This window comes from Rhinoderma darwinii, chromosome 1 (genome assembly GCF_050947455.1).
Source record: "Rhinoderma darwinii isolate aRhiDar2 chromosome 1, aRhiDar2.hap1, whole genome shotgun sequence".
NCBI lineage: Eukaryota > Metazoa > Chordata > Amphibia > Anura > Rhinodermatidae > Rhinoderma > Rhinoderma darwinii.
In genome coordinates, this window is record NC_134687.1 from 10,455,778 (window position 1) to 10,475,297 (window position 19,520).

The window sequence follows — 19,520 nt, forward strand, 5'->3', positions numbered from 1 at the left end:
GTCCTAGATACAATTTTAAGATTGTTTATGGCTTAAAAGTAAGAATGAGCGGTGATACGTGTGGTGAAATATCTATTCTGGTCTACCGTTGTCGCAGGATGTTCTGTGGGACGAGCTGCAAACTGTAAAAAATACACACCACAAATGCACTTTATATATATATATTCTGTGTATTTTACCTATTTATAAGGAAAGTTGATCCTAGGCTCCAGTGAGATAGTTTATCCTTTAGAAAGCCCATTAAAATGGACAGGTTTTTTTTTTTGTTGGAATAAGCGTTATTTTTTATGTGGTAAAATAGTATAATTATTGTATTTTTTGGCAACACTTATTATTAAAAAAAAATACGTCTTAATTATTTTATTTTTTTATATCTATTATGCACTGCCAAATTATAATAATAATATGCATCTGTTAGTGTAAAGGATCTGCCAGGCACAGCTTCGGGGTTAACTCCCATAGATAATCAGTCTGCACCTGCTTCTAGGTCTGTGAGACTGACTCCATCTTCCACCACTCAGGATGGCAGGCTTAGGAGTGGGAGAGCCTATCACAGCCTGGCCAGACGGAGCTAGCTCCCGCCCTCTGTCTATTTATACCTGCCTTTCCTGTTCCTCCTTGCTTGTGATTCTTCTCTGTTGGTTTCCTGGCCCTGCTGCAGCTTCTTGAACCATTTGACCCTGCTTCATATTGACCCTGGCTTACTGACTACTCTCCTGCTCTACGTTTGGTACCTCGTACACTCCTGGTTTGACTCGGCTTGTTCACTACTCTCCTGCTCTGCGTTTGGTACCTCGTACTCTCCTGGTTTGACTCGGCTCGTTCACCACTCTTGTTGCTCACGGTGTTGCCGTGGGCAACTGCCCCTTTTCCCTTGCTTCTGTGTACCCTTGTCTGTTTGTCTGTCGTGCACTTATTGAGCGTAGGGACCGTCGCCCAGGTTGTACCCCGTCGCCTAGGGCGGGTCGTTGCAAGTAGGCAGGGACTGAGTGGCGGGTAGATTAGAGCTCACTTGTCTGTTTCCCTACCCCCAGCATTACAGTTAGAGTATAATTTAGATATGCGCTTACAGGGATCGCAGGACAGCACTGGGGTCCTTAATAAGGACCTGGACTGCCCGTATAAACAAGTGAACCTCAGCGATTGCATCTCCAGGTTTCAGAGTGGTCTCCTCTCTTTATTAATATGACGGTCACTATTGCTACCTCTTGCCTCAGACATTTTGGTGCAGGGAGGGATTAATAAACAGTAATACAAAAAGAATGAATAAAAAAAAATAAAAAAAATACCCTCTACTGCTTTCCAACAAATTAGGGTATGTTCACACGGCCTATTTACGGACGTAATTCGGGCGTTTTTGCCCCGAATTACGTCTGAAAATAGCGCCTCAATAGCGCTGACAAACATCTGCCCATTGAAAGCAATGGGCAGACGTTTGTCTGTTCACACGAGGCGTATATTTACGCGCCGCTGTCAAATGACGGCGCGTAAATAGACGCCCGCGTCAAAGAAGTGACCTGTCACTTCTTTGGCCGTAATTGGAGCCGTTATTCATTGACTCCAATGAATAGCAGCGCTAATTACGGCCGTAATTGACGCGGCTTTCAAGCGCCTGCACATGCCGGTACGGCTGAAATTACGGGGATGTTTTCAGACTGAAACATCCCCGTAATTTCAGCCGTTACGGACCCCCGCCGTGTGAACATACCCTTATCGTAGATTTCTACCACAATTTTTTTTTTTTTGCTCTCAAAAGTTTTTTGTTTTGGCTAGTTTAATGACCGTAGTCTATTTATGATGTTTTTTTTGTTTTTTGTTTTTAAAAAAAAACTACCGTAAATAAAATCTGACGGAAGATCGGGCCATTTCTGTACCAGTAAGAAAAACAGTTTTTAGGGTTTCAGCACTAATCTCATAAAGCAATATTATAAGGCTCTGTTCACATCTGCGTTTATAACAGAAGCCACAATGCTGTGAAGGATCCGTCGCACGAGGGACAGCCGTGCCTGAAAGACCCCAGTAATTTACAATGTTTTTTTTTTTACAGGAATGGTAATGCCCGCAGAGCCATATTTATAGCCCAAAAAAATTATGGAATCTGAAACGCAGACAGAATTTTTTTTCCATTTTTTTAAAACTTTTTTTAATGTACATATTTATTATTTTTCTTTACAGCATATCTCAGGGCATTAAAGTGCTATCGGGGACATGACATACATTTTTGGGGGACTTTACATGTATCATTTTTTAAATTAAAGTGTAGCTAAACGTTTGACAAACTTCTGACATGTCATAAAGACAGATCAGAAGTTTGGATTCGTAGGGCCCGAGCACTAAGACCCCCACCAATCTGTAGAACGAAGCAGCTGAAGGTCTCGTGTGAGCACTCAGCCGCTTCGTGTCTGTTCGGCTTTCTCCGGAAAGCCGATGTATCAGAGTACGGGCTCTTAGACTTTCTATTGAGTCCGTACACGATACATTTATTTCCGGAAAAAGCTGAACAGACACGAAGCGGCTGAGCGCTCACACGAGACCTTCAGCTGCTTCGTTCTAGAGATTGGTGGGGGTCTCAGTGCTCGGACCCCCACCAATCCAAACTTCTGACATGTCTCTATGACATGTCAGAAGTTTGTCAAATGTTTATCTACACTAAGATTTTCATCTGTAACAATACTGGGGACGCAACTCTCGATTTTTCGTCACAATCAAAGCTGAGGTGGGTCTGTTGACATCCAGAAGCTCAGGTACAACGAAGGAAAGCCGGTGACTACATGATCTGTCATGTGATCAGCGGGAGTGAGGGTATGTTCACACGGGCTATTTTCTGCCGCATTTCGGGCCAAAAACGTCCCGAAAAATGGCTGAAAAATTGGAAGCAGAACTCCTACAAACATCTGCCCGTTGATTTCAATGGGAAAGACGGCGTTCTGTTTCAACGGGGCGTTATTTTACGCCTCATTTTAAAAAAAAGGCACGTAAAAAGACGCCCCGTAAAAAGAAACGCATGTCACATCTTGAGCTGTTTTTTATTGACTCAATAGAAAAACAGCTCCAAAAACAGCCGCCAAAAAACGCGAGTTTGATTAAAAAACGGCTGAAAATCAGGAGCTGTTTTCCCTTGAAAATCGCTCCGTATTTTCAGCCGTATTTTGTTAACCGTGTGAGCATACTCTGAGGCCACATGTATATAGCCGAGTTACAACTTTATAGAATTTGAGAGAGCCGTAACAAGGCCCCCATATTAGTCTATGGCACCATACTGTACCACTGATATCATACAGAAGCATACCAGAAAAATTTGTGGCATGCTTCATCGGAAGCATTGGTCCTAGGGGAGAATAACTCCATAACAAGGCGCCACACAAAAGCAACATGAGGCGGCACACTAACTGCTTACGGTACCAATGTAGGGAGTCTGTAATGCTTCTGGAAAGACGCCGAGAACATGGCTCTTCCTTGTGCCTGACGCCTAACACAGAAACCAATACTGCCCCTTCCTGAATTATATGCGCCCACATTGAGTCGTGTATATATAGCGGTCAACAAGGCAGAAGTCATCGAAAACTGCTTCTACGCTCATTCCTGGAACGGCAAACTGGACCCCTAACTTAACAATTGTTTATGCAGGAGACAACTGCATTTATTAGGAGACGTCACAGATGTATATAATATATAAGTGTGTATATATATATATATATATATATATATATAAAGTGTGGCTAACTGTACAGTATAAATTGTATTTCTTCCTTCAGCTGTAAGATCCACCCAAATAGAGTAAAAAAAATAATAAATAAAAATAATTTTACATATAGAAAATGTATATTACAAAAATATCTAAAAGAGTTAAAAGGAATTATCCAAACTCCGGACAAGAAAATTGGCCATCAAAATTATTGTAGCCGTAGCTTTAATTAAACATCCTCAATAAAACAGTGCCCCCAGTGGACAAGTAATAGCAAGGTGTAATTTAAGACAGAAGAAAACTTATGACAAGAATGATCATCCCAACCAGTCGCCTAGTAAATGTTCCTATACTCATTCCCCAGTGTTCGGCTCGGCCTTCTCTCCACCCTGGCTCTGTCATTTAGCTTTAATTAATGCCCTGTTGGTCTTCCCACAATCACCTAAGCCCAACAAAACAGGCGAGAAAAGAGAGAACCAATTTAAAATTAACAGTGGATAACGTGAGACATCCTGCCGAGTGGTAACGAAGAAGTCCGGTCCGCATTACAATAGATGGAACATCCTAATTAAGCAAAGATATGACTTCATTGAGAAAGAGGGTAGGGGGGGTGACCCTCTACCTCCCCCACAATTAAACAAAGGAGGTGCAATTTCTTAATTGGACATTTGATTTAGAGATCTGACAGTTCAGCATAAAATGGTTTATAATTAGAGATGGTCAGTGGTATTCCATCTACACAACGAAGGCGACCAGACACTCAATAGCTCATTTCACCGAGAAGACGAGGCCCGTGATTTCTGTACTGTCATTATGTGGAATATTAGGTGAACTCTCGTAGGATTGGCGCACTCTACTTTCAACAAAAACGTATTTCTAAGGGGTGCAAAAGATAGTCAGCCATGATGATAGACCTCTCATTTATAAGATGCCCTAACATAGCCAAACACCATCTTGGGATCTACAACTTCCCCAAGAGTATGGCTGTTAGTACATGTGTTCACTTTAAAGAGCAGCATTAGCCAGTGTTTGTGCTTCAAGAGGTTCTCCACCTACATTTATTTCTACAAAGATAATGTTGATTCGGTAGAAAGATGAACTACATGCCCCAACAAGCTTCCTTACTCTTAAGAAGTGTGTTGTCTGACAAAGCTATTCAATAAACTGTGGTGGTTAGACAACGTCGCCCTAGCAATGAGAAATACCACAGTATAATGACCTTTCTTCAGACATATCCCTCAACTCTCCAGATGTAAGCTATCCTGCCTGCTGTATGCCAAGCTTTGTTCCTTTCGTGATCCTTCTCTGTTATTGAACAGTGAAAAGAGGGATCATCCAACAAGTTGCACAGTTATTAAAGGTGCTGTTGTGTCTCCCGGTCATGCCCTTCCCCATTCCCTCCCGGTCATGCCCTTCCCCATTCCCTCCCGGTCATGCCCTTCCCCATTCCCTCCCGGTCAGGCTCTTCCCCATTTCCTCCCGGTCAGGCCCTTCCCCATTCCCTCCCGGTCAGGCCCTTCCCCATTCCCTCCCGGTCAGGCCCTTCCCCATTCCCTCCCGGTCAGGCCCTTCCCCATTCCCTCCCGGTCATGCCCTTCCCCATTCCCTCCCGGTCATGCCCTTCCCCATTCCCTCCCGATCATGCCCTTCCCCATTCCCTCCCGGTCATGCCCTTCCCCATTCCCTCCCGGTCATGCTCTTCCCCATTCCCTCCCGGTCATGCTCTTCTCCATTGCCTCCCGGCCTGGCTCTTCTCCAGACCCTCCCGGCCTGGTTCTTCTCCAGAACCTCCTGGCCTTGCTCTCCTCCATTGCCTTCTCTTCATTACCGCCTAAGGCCGGAATTACGGACCCATTTAGTTCGACAGCTCTCTCCAGTAGCATACAATGGCTTAGATGACTTCTGTTTGGTGTTGGGTTGGGCCCATCAAGCAACATTACATTCATGGTAAAAATGGCTTGTCATAAAGTAGGTGATTCAATGCATTCACACAAATGGTTTCCATGGACTGATATAGCGAGAAGATAAAGATATCAAGTCAGGCATCATGTGAAACAAGAGTAGATGTCTGGCTCTGGCACCATCTTGATGTGCATGACTTGTCTGGTCTTCAATCTGTACCGTGGTGTCATTTGTAGATTATTCTAGCGCAAAACTCATGAGGAATATGGTTGTAAATTGTAAAACTTGATCCTGTGCTCCCACTGGTCAATGATCCATACATTTCATTACAAATTCCATCCAAACATACCTATAGACACGTCACTAAGAAAGCACAGAGGATAACATAAGTGGTGATCCGTGAGCGGTGATCCTCACCAATTTCCAAAAAGAAGGGTCTCTAAGAAGTGCCCGAATTTCTCTGTCATTCTACTACTGGGTTGTACAGGAGAGGTGGAAGTCTCCAAGCAGGACAACAAGAGTTGAGGTTGTCACATCCGATCCATTCACAATAAATGGAATGGAGATCTCCAAGCCCTGGCGAAGGACCTTCATTGACCGGAGGAGGTCTGACTTTGGCAACTAAACGAAGGTCCAAAATTTTCAGAACAATTTTTATTGCACCCTTGTAACTTTGTTCACCTTCGTCTATCTTCTGTCTGGTCAGTAGATGCCATCGGTGGAGATCCGTAAGCCGAGACCCCTACTGATTTGCAAGGGGTTGTGGAGCTTTTGGACCACACAGAGATTTCCATATCTCCCAGCAAGTTTCGCCATGCGGTTATGGAACTTAATAAGGCCGTAGAACACGTGGTGAGCAGGTAAATGTACATTTCACATGGTCTCCAGACTTTCTGCTCCGTCATCTAATCAGAAGGAAAATAAGACTGTGTCAATGAGGTTCTGCTTTGTGTGTGTTCAGCATGCACGGCACGTGGGATCCAGCCAGGGACTTCACCGGTTGTGTCTGACAGTTGTGACACGTCTGTCTCAGGTACACAATGACCAGACAGAGCGCTCTGTAACCCCGTGTGTGCCTCCCAGCTGCTGTGCAGACGTCATGGCACCTGCCGCCAGGACTCGGCACCTTGTTCGTTACAGCTGTGCACTTTGCATAATGTGGCAGGGCTCAAGGGTGTAATGCACAAGGTGATTTTACCTCCATATCGCAGTGCAAGAACAGAGATGCCTTGAGGAGCGAATCCTGGAGCAGAACTGGACCAAACCACAAGATGGAAACCTCCATAATTACTCTAAAAAACGGTGGACTGGCTGCAGAAGACAATGGGGGGGGGGGGGGGTTCTAAAACAAATAATGTATCGCTGTTTGTAGCGACCAATCAGATTAATTAACCGGATTACATTCATTTAAGGTAGGCTCCTAATTGAAAGCAGTGACCAGATAGGCTACTTTGGGTGACAACGCCGGTTATATTTTGCACCAAGTATTCCCCCTCCCCCACAGGTGTAAGGTCATTAATTGAAGCCGTCAGAAAGTATTTTATTTAAAATAAAATAAAAATTGCTAAAAATAAAAAAAGTCCTCGTTTCGGGCGCCGTATTCAGCTGTTTTGATGAACCGGGACGATCAGGCTGAACAAGTCCCTCTTAGATAGGGGAGTGCAGCATTTATCTTAAAATGAAATGTAATTAGGATCTAGGGTTTGCTTAGGGGTGACTAATGACCCAGGGCAAACCGGGGACCAAATCTTTATATTAGTTCAGGTCAATCCCTCCGACCCAAGGACAGGGGGGCTTTGTGCTTGCTTTCCACCACGTCCTAGGCTGTATGGATCTCATTAATCTCTTGGGAACAACATCTCAGAACATCCTATAGTCAGACTCCATGTAAAACGTTGTGTAATGCCGAGCTGTACTTCTCCGGTACCGATCGAGAGTAACATCATGTATTATACTCCAGTCACATCCAGAGCTGCAGTCACGATTCTGTCCATTGTGGTAGCTCAGGTGACAGATAGGTCCTATGCACATGCTGTTTTTTGGTGGACCACCTATGTGTACACGTTTAGCGTGTATGTCTGGAGCTTTCCTGGCGTGCCCGCTAAACATAGGGCAAAAATGTGATGTGAATGGGGCCTTACACAGAGATAAGTTATTAGGTTGCATGTCTGACAGCGACCTGCAGCCACACAGAGGTCTGTATCCAAGGCCGGCTAGCAGCGTTTTGGCAGTAGCTTTGGATGTGATTAGAGAAAGAAAAAATCCTCGAAAATAAGTACAAAAAAAGTTACTGATATCAGAGCAAAACGCATGCTTTCGTCTGAGGAGCACATAGAGACTGACCCTCTTTATCAATGGGCATTACAATTGTGCCCTCCACAGGATTTCAGAGGTACTGCACCAGAGGATAAGACGTTAATCCTTAGCTATACATTTCATGCGGACATCTGAACATCACTCGTATGTTCTTCAGAACATCTCAGTCCATAACCGTAGGCGAGCACCAACAAGATCTGGCACGGAGGTTGGTCAATACAGTCGGGCTTTCAGCTGGTGTTCCAAGTATAAGGTCATGAGTCCTCGCTAATCCCGTTTGTAAGGACTGTGTCGAAGGACTGTGTTGTAAGAAGGTGTCGGTAGGAGAAGGGATGAACCCGGAAGCAGCAGCTGGCAGGCAAGTGGAAGAGAGCACTGTGGTGAACGCTTCAGAGCTGTTGGTGAATGTGGTTGCGGCGGGACAGAAGGCTGGAGGATCAGGGGAGTGCAGCCTCACGGCAGGCGCCTGGGCTCATGTCGCGGGCCGGAGAGGTGTGACGGAGCAGGACAGTTGGGCCCCTGAAACTACTGCCGGGCCCCCCGGGAGGTGGTTAGCGGTGGAAGAGGGGAGGATGCAGTTGGTTCCGGTGGACCGGGATCGTTTAGATTATGCGTGCTATCTTTCTCACAGGTCTCAAGGACGGAGGGAGCCGGCGGGGGGCAGTGTTGCTCGGCGGTCCAGGACCAGGACTAGAAGTCGGGAGCGGAGACCAGCTAATGCAGGAAGACGTGGGGCTGGATATCGGGAGAAGTCTGGGTCGGAGCGCCGCCGTGAGCCGGAGGTGTACGGTGGACGGTAGGATTGCGGGAGAGGATCGGCTAGAGGGGACCGGGAGGACTTGTCACCGGAGCGAAGTACGGGACGAGCTTCTTGGACGGAAGGGACAACGGGATTCTTGCACAAGTATCGAGGTCTGGGGGGGATCAGGCTGCAGGTAGCTGCCCCGTTTTGCAGAGGAGCAGTGTAGCAGCAGGATCGTCTTCTAGATTGGGAGGACAGACTGTTTTTTCTGCGGGCGAATTGCTACGGGTCTTGGTGGATGTGAAGAACTTGCTGGCTGCAAAGGTGGGGCGGGTGGTGGAGCCTGATGATGTGGAGGTTGCGGGGGCCTGGAGGGAAGTTCGTGAGTCAGTGCGATCGTCACCGCGGGGTAGTGTGGCAGGAGCGGCGGAGGGACCAGGTTCAGTGGATGTTGGTTCGCAGCTGGGGTTGGAAGTTGAGCCAGTGGCGGGGGTGGGGCCCGTGACGGATGTAGCCCACAAAGGCTCTTATTTTGACTTTTCGTGCCCGCTGGGCGCGTAATTGAAGGAGGAGGCCCGACAGAAGATTGAGAAGGGGGAGTATATTGAACTGTTCTCACTTCTGAGTGATTTTCCAGAGACGAAAAAAACGGATACGGGAGAGAAGTTGAAGAAACGGGAAGAGGAAGAACGAAAATGTAGGAATAGGAAGATTCCGAAGACATTTGGGAACTGGTTGCGAGCCATTTGTATCTATGCGAGCGTTTGGGGGGCAAAATTCCCGGAACGTTGTACGTCTTTGTTCTGTTACATTGAGGGGATTTGGGATGCGTGTAAGACCTATGGGGGTCTCGCGTGGAGGCAATATGACGAGCAGTTGCGTCAGCGCCTGGCGTGCCCTGCCATGCGGTGGGATCAATTAGATCTGCCATTGTGGATGAGGCTGATGATGTCGCAGCGACCTGCCCCCTTTCACGGAGGGGCCGGGGGGCAAGGGTCTGCCCAACCGGCCCTTAACAAAAAAGGTGTGTGTTGGCCCTTCAATGAGGGACAATGCATAGCGGGTCTGTCATGTAAGTTCCGGCACGAATGCTCTGGTTGTGGGGGTTCACACCCCTACTCCCGCTGTTTCAAACGCACAGTAAAGCGCCCGGGGGATGCGGCTGGAAAAGGGGAGGACCCCAGTGAGGCTAGGCACGATGCTGCCATGGCTCGAGCGTTACGGCAATTGGGCGCATGCGATGTTATTGAGGGACGGTTTTAGAAACGGTTTTCCCATTCCGGTGTCCTTAGTGCGGAGTGGTTCTGGGGTTCCGGCAAATTTAAAATCTGCAATACAGTTCCCGGAGGTGGTTCGGGTTAATCTTAGAGGGGAAGTGGAACGGGGTCGAATGGCAGGCCCCTTTTCCTTCCCACCCCTTTTGGATTTTCATGTGTCACCATTGGGGGTGGTCCCAAAGAAAGAGAAGGGGAAATATCGGATGATACATCATCTGTCTTTCCCGAAGGGATGATGTTCGGTGAATGACAGCATATATAATGAACTATGTTCTGTGTCGTATGCTTTGTTTGATAGGGCGGTGGATCTATTGAGGAAGACGGGTCCGGGGGCCCTGTTGGCGAAGGCGGATGTCGAGGCAGCTTTCCGGCTGCTTCCGATTCACCCGGATAGTCATCTCCTCGGCTGTTGTTTTGACTTTGTGGACCTTTGTTTGCCCATGTCTTTGTCATGCTCTTACTTTGAGGCCTTTAGTGGCTTTGTGGAATGGGTGGTGAGGGAGTCGGCTGGTTTTGGTAGCATCATACACTACCTAGACGACTTCCTGTGTGTGGACCCAGCGGGGGTCTCACATTTGCCGACACATACTGGACACATTGTTGAATGTGGCACAGGAGTTTGGGATCCCTATGGCAAATGACAAAACGGTGGGCCCCATACCCTGCCTGACATTGATAGGTTTGGAGATTGACTCGCATAAGGGGATCTGTCGTCTTCCAGCGGACAAGTTGGAAGACCTGAGGGCGGCGATCAAGCGTCTCGGGAGTTTGAAAAAAGTCAGACTTCGGGACTTACAAATCGGTATTAGGAAAGTTACATTTTGCCTGCAGAGTTATCCCAATGGGTAGGATCTTTAGAAGGCGTTTATGCAGGGCAACGGCAGGTGTTTCTGAACCACATCACTTCATCAGAGTAACGAGGGAGAATCAGAAGGGCATGGAGGTATGGGGGTCATTCCTAGCGTCGTTTAATGGGGTGTCCGTTTTTCAGTCGGGCTTGGTGGATACTGTGGAGTTGGGACTACAGACTGATTCGGCTGCTAGTGTGGGATTTGGAGCATTACCTGGCAGGAGATGTTGCGGCCGGCAGAGTGGGAGGGATCTCCGTTATTGAGGAAATTTAACGTTTCTGGAATTGTTCCCCATATTGGTGGCAGTTCACATTTGGGGTGATGAGTTTCGCAATCGGCGGGTGGTTTTTCTGTCGGATAATATGGGAGTGGTGCATGCAGTGAACAAGTTATCTGCTGGGTCAGAGCCAGTGGTTCGGCTCTTGAGGGTGTTGGTGTTGCAATGTCTTCACATGTGACCGGGGTAGCTGACGCTCTCTCCCAGTTTCAGTGGGCACGGTTTCAGATGGAGGCTCCGGAAGACTTGGAGACGGGGGATGCCTGCCCAGCTCATCTGTGGTCCATTGTCAACCGTGATGGGGGAATTGGTGCGGAGGTCGTTGGCTCCATCTACTTTGAGGTGCTATGAGAAGACGTGGCGGGAGTTTGAAGCTATGTCGCCTGGAGGGAGGCCGGTTCCTTTCCGGCCTGAGTCGTTGGTCAGACTGCTGGAGGCCTATGTGGTTCACTTGGTGGGCATGAGTGTTGGCATCAGTTGTGGGAAAGCGGCTGGCTGCTTTGGCCTTTTATTTTAAGCTCTCCAGGAGGCCGGATGTGTCCAAGGACTTTAGGATACAGCAGGCCCTGAAAGGTTAGAACCGTCAGAAGAAGGCAGTGGATTTCAGACGGCCAATTACAGTGGTGCTGCTTAAGAAGTTATTAGGAGTGTTGGGCGAAGTCTGTTCGTCCAGTTATAAATCGTGGATGTTTTCGTTGTTTTTTTTCTTGGGCCTTCTTTGGGGCTTTTCGGGTGGGGGAACTGGTGAGTGGGAGTAATATTCGGCCAGGGGGGTGCTGTTTGAGGATGTGAAGTGTGATTCCGATTCGGTGCGCATTTGGATCAGGTTTTCCAAGACGGATGAAGAGGGGAGGGGAGTGGCGGTTTCGTTGTCTGCCATTGAGGATAAACGAATCTGTCCGGTTTATCGGTTTCAAATTTTTAGTACCATTAGGATTTCTGTCAGTTTGGGCCCTGTTTTTGTTCATTCTGATGGGTCCTTTCTATCTCGTTTTCAGTGTTTGGCTGTTCTCAGGAAGGCCATTGGGCTGATGGGTGGGGAGGCAAAGGAGTTCGGCACCCATTCATTCAGAGTGGGTGCCGCCACCGAAGCTTCTCGTTTGGGTTTAGTAGTGGACAAAGTAAAAGGTATTGGTCGCTGGAAGTCCGGGGCATATAAGAGGTATGTACGCCCAGGGTGGGTGTGGGTGCCTGACATTGAGTGTGAGGGGTCTGTTGGGGTGAGTACGAGGTCTGGTATGGTAGGGCTGACGTTTGTTCCGCAGCTGCAAGTCCTATAGGGGCATGGATCGTTGGACACTCTTACATTTACTGGGCACATCGGAGAGCTGGAGTGAGGAGGAATGGGAACGGCTCGGTTTTTCGATGGAACAATTAGAGTTGCGGTGGTTCAGTTTCAGAGGTGTTCGGTGGGACACTCTGGTGTCGGAGGTGGTCCGCCTGTCCCGGCTAGTTGGAGTTCCAAAGATATTGGTGCTGCACGTGGGAGGCAACGACCTGGGAAAATTGTCTCAGCGAGACTTACTGAAGGCGATGAAGAGGGATGTCGTGCGGCTACTGGGTCTCTTGCCGGGAGTTCGGTTGGTCTGATCAGAGATGGTGACAAGGTTGGTGTGGCATCACGCCAGGGACCCAATAGCGTTGGCTAGGTCCCCTGGCAAAGTCAATAAGGAGAAGGCGGCCTTTATCCGGCTCATCGAGGGTGTTTTGGTGCGTCACCGACCTATTGGAAGGGGTGGCGACAGGTCTGTTCAGTCCAGATGGGGTTCATCTGACGGAAATGGTTGGATATCTTTAACGTGTGGCTGCAGGACGACCTGGAAGAGGCCTTGGCTATTGGTGGGGGAGCGCAGACGGCATGAGGTGTCATAAGTCTGGCTCTTGGTGGGGGTAGTCAGCCTGGGGGGTGCTTTTAGTCTAGAAATGAGGAGGGGGGGGGGGGGGGGGGAGTCTGAGCGCATGCTCACTCAGTTGGCAAAACTTGGTGGGGCATGATGACGAACCCCTTCCGGTATGTTGCTTAATTGTACATGTTATGTTAACACATTTCATATGATTGATATGGCTGGCTAGCATTTTTTGTGCACAGTTACAATTGGTTTACGATTTAATAAATAGCCTTGGCCAAATTTATACCACAATCAGGTGTCTGTGTATTATTGTAAAATGGTTTCGTTAAGTGTCATGTATTGAGCAGGGTAACCCGTACATTGGTCACATGTAAGAAGTGAGGGAAGTGAGAGGAGCACTCAGCGAGAATTGTCGTCGTATAGCACGTGCAAGGGTTTAACTAACACCATGGGGAAAGGGGGTATTTATTTGGTGAAAACCCACTCATTAGGGCAACTTGTTGATGCGTTTGGGGCCGGTCTAATGATAGATGCGTTTTTAATACAAATAATTGCCACCGATAGAAGAGATTTCCAAAAATGAAAACCAATTGCATTGCACCCGTGCTACGTGTAATGATCATCACGGAGGACCCCGTTATCGGTCAGATCTTGTGGAAAGTAATCCAGTGTGTGTGTAATCCCCCCTTCATTACCAGCGCTCATTAGAGGTGTCATCGAGGGGTCTACATACAACATGACACTACAACATCTTCAGTGGATAATGCAGAGATAAGCCACAGGTAGCAGCGGTCGTAAAACGAGGGCAGATCATGTCTTGCTCCAAGATCAGAGGCGATAACCTGCATTTGTAACCTGGAAACTCCCCGGCAATAAATCCAGATGGCAGATAAGGGGCAGGCCTGGCTTTGAAGCGATTGTAGTTACTGAAGAGGAATCTATTCCGGCTATGTGACCTCGTGTCCTTCAGGCTGACAACCTCTCACATCAAAGAGCTCAGCTTCCATCCTGCCAGCACCGGGACACCTGCCCAAAACCGGTCTACACAGACCCAGAGGACGGGCGCTTCATGCAGGCCATGGGCATGAAGAATTTTCCACCCTGCGGTGGCACCAGTCACAGAGGATCATAGAATATAGACGTGGAAGAAGAGCAGTTGCGCCACCTTAATTTGAACTCATCAATAAAAACCAAACTTGCCCGATCTATTCTCCGCTCCTACCCTAAGAATGGCCAGCATGAGACAATCCGGTGCCCAAAGGCCATGAGGTTACCCAGGTAGAGTCGCTGTGATCCGGCTTCCCCGTTTCTCTTTAGGCCTGTTCACACGCTCAGGATTTCCGCTGTGTATTTTGAAGATAACGTGCGTTACGCAGTTGCGGATTTCTCACTGGTCAATCTGTGGTTTCCAGCGCAGAATCTGACCAGTTATGAACATGCTGCAAATTTTGAAATCCAAGGCATGTTGATTATTACGTGCAGATTTTTTCCAGAGCATATGAATGATGCTAAAAAGAAATAAAATCCAATCACAGGCATTAGGTTGGCAGATTCCGCAATGTGTGAACATCTCCTTTGTGTGCGGGTCAGGCATTTTGGAGTGGGAGTCACATGTGGAGTGGAGGCCAGACCACAAGGACTAGGCTGTGTACCCTCATGTCATGGATTCTTGCACACGCATATTAAATGGTCAGCACTCGACGTTTGATTGGCTGAACATCTCATCTTAAAGGGGTTTTCCACTACCTAAAAATTAATGGATGGGGAACGAGCGTCTCCGCGGGGCAAGGATGGGGAGCGAGCGTTTCCGCGGGGCAAGGATGGGGAACGAGCGTTTCCGCGGGGCAAGGATGGGGAACGAGCGTTTCCGCGGGGCAAGGATGGGGAGCGAGCGTTTCCGCGGGGCAAGGATGGGGAGCGAGCGTTTCCGCGGGGCAAGGATGGGGAGCGAGCGTTTCCGCGGGGCAAGGATGGGGAGCGAGCGTTTCCGCGGGGCAAGGATGGGGAGCGAGCGTTTCCGCGGGGCAAGGATGGGGAGCGAGCGTTTCCGCGGGGCAAGGATGGGGAGCGAGCGTTTCCGCGGGGCAAGGATGGGGAGCGAGCGTTTCCGCGGGGCAAGGATGGGGAGCGAGCGTTTCCGCGGGGCAAGGATGGGGAGCGAGCGTTTCCGCGGGGCAAGGATGGGGAGCGAGCGTTTCCGCGGAGCAAGGATGGGGAGCGAGCGTTTCCGCGGGGCAAGGATGGGGAACGAGCGTTTCCGCGGGGCAAGGATGGGGAACGAGCGTTTCCGCGGGGCAAGGATGGGGAACGAGCGTTTCCGCGGGGCAAGGATGGGGAACGAGCGTTTCCGCGGGGCAAGGATGGGGAACGAGCGTTTCCGCGGGGCAAGGATCGGGGACGAGCGTTTCCGCGGGGCAAGGATCGGGGACGAGCGTTTCCGCGGGGCAAGGATCGGGGACGAGCGTTTCCGCGGGGCAAGGATCGGGGACGAGCGTTTCCGCGGGGCAATGATCGGGAACGAGTGTTCTGCGAACGCTTGTTTGCCCGATAATTGGCCAGTGTAATAGGGTCCTAATGCCCACAGATCACCTATTTACATGGCCCTTCTCCACTCATTCTCAAGCAGAGCATATGGAAGGGGTTATCTATACAACACTACACTATACTAGCAATCCCTTTAACGGGGTGCTACAGTCATCATAAAAGTACTGGAAATCAGTGCAGAATATCGCCAGACAATAGGGATTGGGCACTCTCATTGCTGGGAATGGTGGCATCCCCACCAGTCGAACCCCTACATATGAGACAATTATGGCGTATTTTTACTTTATCTGCCATAAATATTTCACGTGGGTAAACAAATACTAGTAAATCTCTTTAAAGAGGTTCTTCAGTCAACAGAATTGACAGGAGAACAGACACGTTCCTTTTGGCACCACGTCCATCCTCAAGAAGTACAGTCCAGTGCTGCATACTTAAAGACACCAACCACGTTACCTGCAGAACCTCTTCAATTGTTCCCAATATGTTGACTTGGGTGAAGAAAATTATTGGAGTCCTATTAAATAGTTGACCGAAAACATCTCAGCATTAATAAGTGACCACAGGTGATCCAACGATTGCATGAAGCAGCGTCCATATAGACAATGTGACCTCCTCTAGTGACAACACGAATACTTCCTAGCCAACAGATGAGATAACACGTATAGGAGGTTTTACCACCACAAAAATCTATGGACTTTTCAGCTGGAAACAGGGGACTGTGCACTCCATTCTTAGGATTGGTGGCCAGACCACAACTATTAATAATATTTGTTGGGGGAAAACTCGGTGGTATGATACAGATTTTTACTTCGGTCTGAATTATGTAAAACGGTTCCCCACCATATCTCTGGTTCAGGCTGAACGTTCTGAGGGTTATTACACCGGTGGTCAATGCTTTGGTTTTATGGCCACATTAGGAGATAGGACGTAACAATGGATTAGTGAGAGGCACTTACTTTTCAAGTCCAGACATTATAATGGGAGGTAGAACGAGGATAGGCATGGGGAGCACCACTCTGGTCAGAGCTGTCTCTAGCAGCGCCTGGAAAGACAGAGGGGAGAGGTTACAGGAGACATTGAGAGACCCTTAAAGTGGTTTTAGGTCACTAAGGCTTAAAGAGGTCGTCCAAACCCTAAAAATTGTTGTCCTATCCTCAGAATAGGCGATCAATATGTGATCGGTCGGGGTCCGACTCCAAGGATCCCCGCAAATCAGCTGTTTTAAAGGGGCCGCAGTGCTCATAATACTGTGAACCGTCGCTGCCGAAAAGAAAGTGAAGCAGGGCTCGTACAAGAGCTGCCGCCCCTTCAAAACAGCTGATCATTTGGGGTCCCGGGAGTCGGACCCCGACCGATCACATATTAATGGCCTATCCTGAGAATCTGTTATCAATTTGTAGGGACTGGATAACCCCTTTAAAGTTCTCTCATCTGAGACACTTATGGCTTATCCACAGGATATATAACAAGTGCCTAATAAGTGGAGGTCCCACAACTGGGACCCCCACTTGTTGGGACTACAGAGGACCCCTGACCCCCCATTACACCAGGCTAGTACATCTAGCCAGCTTGCACAACTCTTTCCATAACTCCCATAGGCTTAAATGGAGAGGTCATGCAGTCACATCAATATGAGGCTGCGGCTGCCACGCCTGGTAAAGTGCCGGTCCGAGGACTCCCATTCTCCCGATAAATGGGGTCATAGAGATTCGAATTCCACCTATCTGACATCTATGGCATCTCCTGTGGAGACAATGCTCCTTTAATTGTTGTACTGTAAAATTCCGTTAATCCAGCATCAATGGAACCTGAGGCGCTGGATTACCAGATATTCTGGATAATTGGATGATCATAGCAAAGTATATAGAATTGACTAATTCAAAAAGAAAGCTAAAAAATAAAATCCAATTAAAATCTGCTGCTATCTTGGAGATTGTCAATCAGTGGTGTCTCCTAATTGTTCCTCTCCGCTCTATTCTTCTTCTACCCTAGATCTGAAGTCCGATCGTCTGTTATTCTAGGAAAAGATGGAAGAATTACAGAAGAGATTGTGTACATTGAGCTGTATGTAAATAATGTAATAACGTGACGCGTCCTTCTATAGAGGTTCGGATCTCTTCGGATATGGCAACACCCAGTGGAGCTCGGGATTGGCTCATGTACAGAACAGACGTCTCTGAGGGGGAGTTTATTGGTCGCGATGAGTCATTGATTGTGCGGGAGAATCCTGCTCCTCCATATGGTTTTCTATATGAAGTTCTGTGTAAATATAACTCAGATCTCTGCGCTTTTTAAGAAAAACCAGTGACTGATGTAAGAAAGACGCCGGCTTTATCCTATGTGTAGACTGTACCACAAATTCAGAAGAGCGAGAAAGAGCGGAGAGCGGGAGGGAGAGAGCGGGAGGGAGAGAGCAGAGAGCGTGAGGGAGAGAGCGTGAGGGAGAGAGCAGAGAGCGTGAGGGAGAGAGCAGAGAGCGTGAGGGAGAGAGCAGAGAGCGTGAGGGAGAGAGCAGAGAGCGTGAGGGAGAGAGCAGAGAGCGTGAGGGAGAGAGCAGAGAGCGTGAGGGAGAGAGCAGAGAGCGGGAGGGAGAGAGCAGAGAGCGGGAGGGAGGGAGAGCGGAGAGGGAGCGAGAGCGAAGAGAGGGAGGGAGAGAGCAATGAGCGAGAGGGAGGGAGAGCGGAGAGGGAGAGAGAGCGAAGAGCGAGAGGGAGAGAGAGCGAAGAGCGAGAGGGAGAGAGAGCGAAGAGCGAGAGGGAAAGAGAGCGAAGAGCGAAGAGCGAGAGGGAGAGAGCGAAGAGCGAGAGGGAGAGAGAGCGAAGAGCGAGAGGGAGAGAGAGCGAAGAGCGAGAGGGAGAGAGAGAGCGAAGAGCGAGAGGGAGAGAGAGAGCGAAGAGGGAGAGAGAGAGCGAAGAGCGAGAGGGAGAGAGAGAGCGAAGAGCGAGAGGGAGAGAGAGAGCGAAGAGCGAGAGGGAGAGAGAGAGCGAAGAGCGAGAGGGAGAGAGAGAGCGAAGAGCGAGAGGGAGAGAGAGAGCGAAGAGCGAGAGGGAGAGAGAGAGCGAAGAGCGAGAGGGAGAGAGAGAGCAGAGAGCGTGAGGGAGAGAGCAGAGAGCGTGAGGGAGAGCGCAGAGAGCGTGAGGGAGAGCGCAGAGAGCGTGAGGGAGAGCGCAGAGAGCGAGAGCGAAGAGAGGGAGGGAGGGAGAGCGGAGAGGGAGCGAGAGCGAAGAGAGGGAGGGAGAGAGCAATGAGCGAGAGGGAGGGAGAGCGGAGAGGGAGAGAGAGCGAAGAGCGAGAGGGAGAGAGAGCGAAGAGCGAGAGGGAGAGAGAGCGAAGAGCGAGAGGGAAAGAGAGCGAAGAGCGAAGAGCGAGAGGGAGAGAGAGCGAAGAGCGAGAGGGAGAGAGAGCGAAGAGCGAGAGGGAGAGAGAGCGAAGAGCGAGAGGGAGAGAGAGAGCGAAGAGCGAGAGGGAGAGAGAGAGCGAAGAGGGAGAGAGAGAGCGAAGAGCGAGAGGGAGAGAGAGAGCGAAGAGCGAGAGGGAGAGAGAGAGCGAAGAGCGAGAGGGAGAGAGAGAGCGAAGAGCGAGAGGGAGAGAGAGAGCGAAGAGCGAGAGGGAGAGAGAGAGCGAAGAGCGAGAGGGAGAGAGAGAGCGAAGAGCGAGAGGGAGAGAGAGAGCGAAGAGCGAGAGGGAGAGAGAGAGCAGAGAGCGTGAGGGAGAGAGCAGAGAGCGTGAGGGAGAGCGCAGAGAGCGTGAGGGAGAGCGCAGAGAGCGTGAGGGAGAGCGCAGAGAGCGAGAGCGAAGAGAGGGAGGGAGAGAGCGAAGAGAGGGAGGGAGAGAGCGAAGAGAGGGAGGGAGAGAGCGAAGAGAGGGAGGGAGAGAGCGAAGAGCGAGAGGGAGAGAGAGCGAAGAGCGAGAGGGAGAGAGAGCGAAGAGCGAGAGGGAGAGAGAGCGAAGAGCGAGAGGGAGAGAGAGCGAAGAGCGAGAGGGAGAGAGAGCGAAGAGCGAGAGGGAGAGAGAGCGAAGAGCGAGAGGGAGAGAGAGCGAAGAGCGAGAGGGAGAGAGAGCGAAGAGCGAGAGGG

General features: G+C 49.4%; 1 protein-coding gene across 3 annotated transcripts in view; it reads right to left on the minus strand.

Moving 5' to 3' along the window:
• Nucleotides 1-19,520, minus strand: part of SFXN5 (sideroflexin 5) — a 228,288-nt gene that overhangs the window by 106,545 nt on the left and 102,223 nt on the right. For 2 of the 3 annotated variants that reach the window (XM_075855668.1, XM_075855677.1), the window contains exon 12: nt 16,401-16,486. In XM_075855668.1, coding sequence (XP_075711783.1) covers nt 16,401-16,486 — 86 coding nt within the window. Of the gene's footprint in view, nt 1-6,226; nt 6,493-16,400; nt 16,487-19,520 lie in introns of those variants that run through there. The other variant, XM_075855685.1, reaches the window with a different exon arrangement.